Below are 2,302 nucleotides of genomic sequence, written 5' to 3' on the forward strand. Positions count from 1 at the left end.
AACATGCCGCCCGCCTTGAAGCGTCAGCTTCAACTTCTGCGAGCAAAGCTGAGTTGTTCGAGGTTCGTTCCGCCGTGGCGAAGGACCAGTAATTACAACGCAAAAAACAAAAGAGAAAAAAGAAACCGAATGAGAACGGAACGCACGCGACTAAATGTAGCGCATGAAATTTATACTGAGCTGACGCACGCAACTTAAACTATCGTACGCAATGCGAATTAGCCGAGTCAGATTCGCCTTTGGGTGTTGCATCGCAGTCAATCGGAAGGACGCATACCTTTCCGATGGGCCGGGTGAATTGAGACGTCGCTATTTTAACGGAGACAACGCGCGTTAGACAATCCGGACTAGGGTGACACTGGATCACCCGCCCCAGTTCCCATTTACACGGGGGAAGAGTCGGGTTGCGTAACAGGACAAGGCTGCCTACACGAATCGAAGATTGAGCTCGCCGCCACTTGCCTCTCTGATACAACGTGTTTACATAGTCGTTGTACCAGAGTCGCCAGAATCTCTCAGTGATTTGTCGAAGGAGTTGCCACCTCGAGAGTCGATTTTCGCAGAGTTCGAGCACCGTTGGTTCAGGCGGCAGTTTCAGTGCTGAGCCGACCAAGAAATGGCCTGGTGTGAGGCTGTCGCAATCGTCAATGTTGTCCGAAAGAGGGGCGATCGGACACGAATTGAGGCAAGCTTCGATTTCGCACAACAGCGTTGTAAATTCCTCGAATGTGAGCGTGCGGTCGCCGAGAACCCGTCGTAAATAATGCTTGACACCCCAGCCTCCCAAATTCCGCCGAAATGCGGAGCGGAGGGTGGGATAAAATGCCATTCTATTTCGTCGGAAGCTATTCGATTCTGAAATCCCGGGTAACGCAGCTCGGTATGCCAAGTGCAGCTCCCGATGAGCGCCTCTGAAAGTTGTACCGTTATCGGAATAAACCGAGCGCGGGAGTCCGCGCCGCGCGCAAAATCGAGCGAACGCATTATGAAAGACTGCGGTGGAGTAGTCCGACACGAGTTCGAGGTGAACGGCGCGAGACGCTAGGCATACGAAGAGAGCGATATATGCCTTGATCGATTTTCCGCTGCCAGCTGACGCTCGCACAGCGACGGACCCTGCGTAATCGACACCGCAATGTAGAAAACCGTGTGACGGAGCAGTCACACGAACGGACGGCAAGCTGCCCATCAGCTGGGTCGGTACGGCGGCGCGTTCGGGCGCGCATATGATACATTGATGAATGATTTTTTTGCAATGATACGAGCGTGGAGAACCCAATACTTGCGACGAAGTGTGCCTAACATGAACTGCAATCCCAAATGCAGCGCGCGCAAATGGATGTGTCTCACGAGTAACGTGACGAGAGGATGTGCCGCGAGCAGGATGAGGTGACGAGTTGCTAACGGGCTGGTAGCACGCTGCAGGCGTCCGCGAACCCGCAACAGTCCACGATCATCGACAAACGGCTCCAGCGAGAGAAGCGAGTGTTTCGAGGAGAGAGATCTCGCGGATCTCATGCTTAAACAGCTCGGATTGTATTTGTTTGAGCCAAAAGAATCGGGCGGCTTCGCACTCAATCGCGGAGAGCGACGGTCCAAGCGCTCCGCTGCTCTTTGTTGCGACGGCGGAGCGTCGACAATTTGAAATGAATCTGAGTACGTACGCCGTGACGCGAATTAACCTCGACCACGATGAGAATTTTGCCGCGAGATCCCACGGTTCCGATTTGCAGTTAATGAGAAGTGAGTGCTTTTTAAGTTCGAGAGGAGCGTCAGCAGACGACTCCTCGGAACGAGTCGGCCAGTGGTCTTGAGGGAGCCTCAGCCATGAGGGCCCATGCCACCATAACAGGTGAGACACGAGTTCCTCGCCGAGGAGTCCGCGAGACGTGCAGTCTGCCGGGTTGTCGGCGGTTGCGACATGACGCCATTCGACGCCTGGCAGTCGACTCTGCACTTCCGCTACTCGATTTGCGACGAATGTCTTCCATTTAGACGGATGCTGTCGGAGCCACGCGAGAACTATGGTAAAGTCGGACTAGCAAACACATGAAACCCGGCCGATATAAAAAACAGAGCGGACGAATTCAAGGAGGCGCGCGAGCAGAGTTGCTCTCAGCAATTCCAAGCGGGGAACACTATTACATTTGAGCGGGGCGACACGAGACTTGTCTTGAAGCAGGGTGATGGACACGTCACCGGACGCGTTCGCGATTCTAACGTATACTACGGCGGCGTACGCCACGTTTGAGGCGTCGGCGAAGCCGTGCAGTTCAACACGCGCGTCGCACATAAACCTAAT

At 54.2% G+C, this 2,302-nt stretch overlaps 1 protein-coding gene across 1 annotated transcript; it reads right to left on the reverse strand.

The window, feature by feature from the left end:
- Positions 1 to 277: 277 nt before the first annotated feature.
- LOC116853142 lies at positions 278 to 829 on the reverse strand (the record flags this gene model as incomplete). The annotated part of the gene is made up of 1 exon (XM_032834040.1): positions 278 to 829. A coding segment is annotated over exon 1 (552 nt), but the record flags the coding sequence as incomplete, so codon positions are not given.
- Between the last annotated feature and the right edge of the window lie 1,473 nt (positions 830 to 2,302).

Source organism: Odontomachus brunneus, unplaced genomic scaffold (assembly GCF_010583005.1).
Source record: "Odontomachus brunneus isolate Ranch 3 - 2012 unplaced genomic scaffold, Obru_v1 Obru_scaffold_280, whole genome shotgun sequence".
NCBI classification, from domain to species: Eukaryota; Metazoa; Arthropoda; class Insecta; order Hymenoptera; family Formicidae; genus Odontomachus; species Odontomachus brunneus.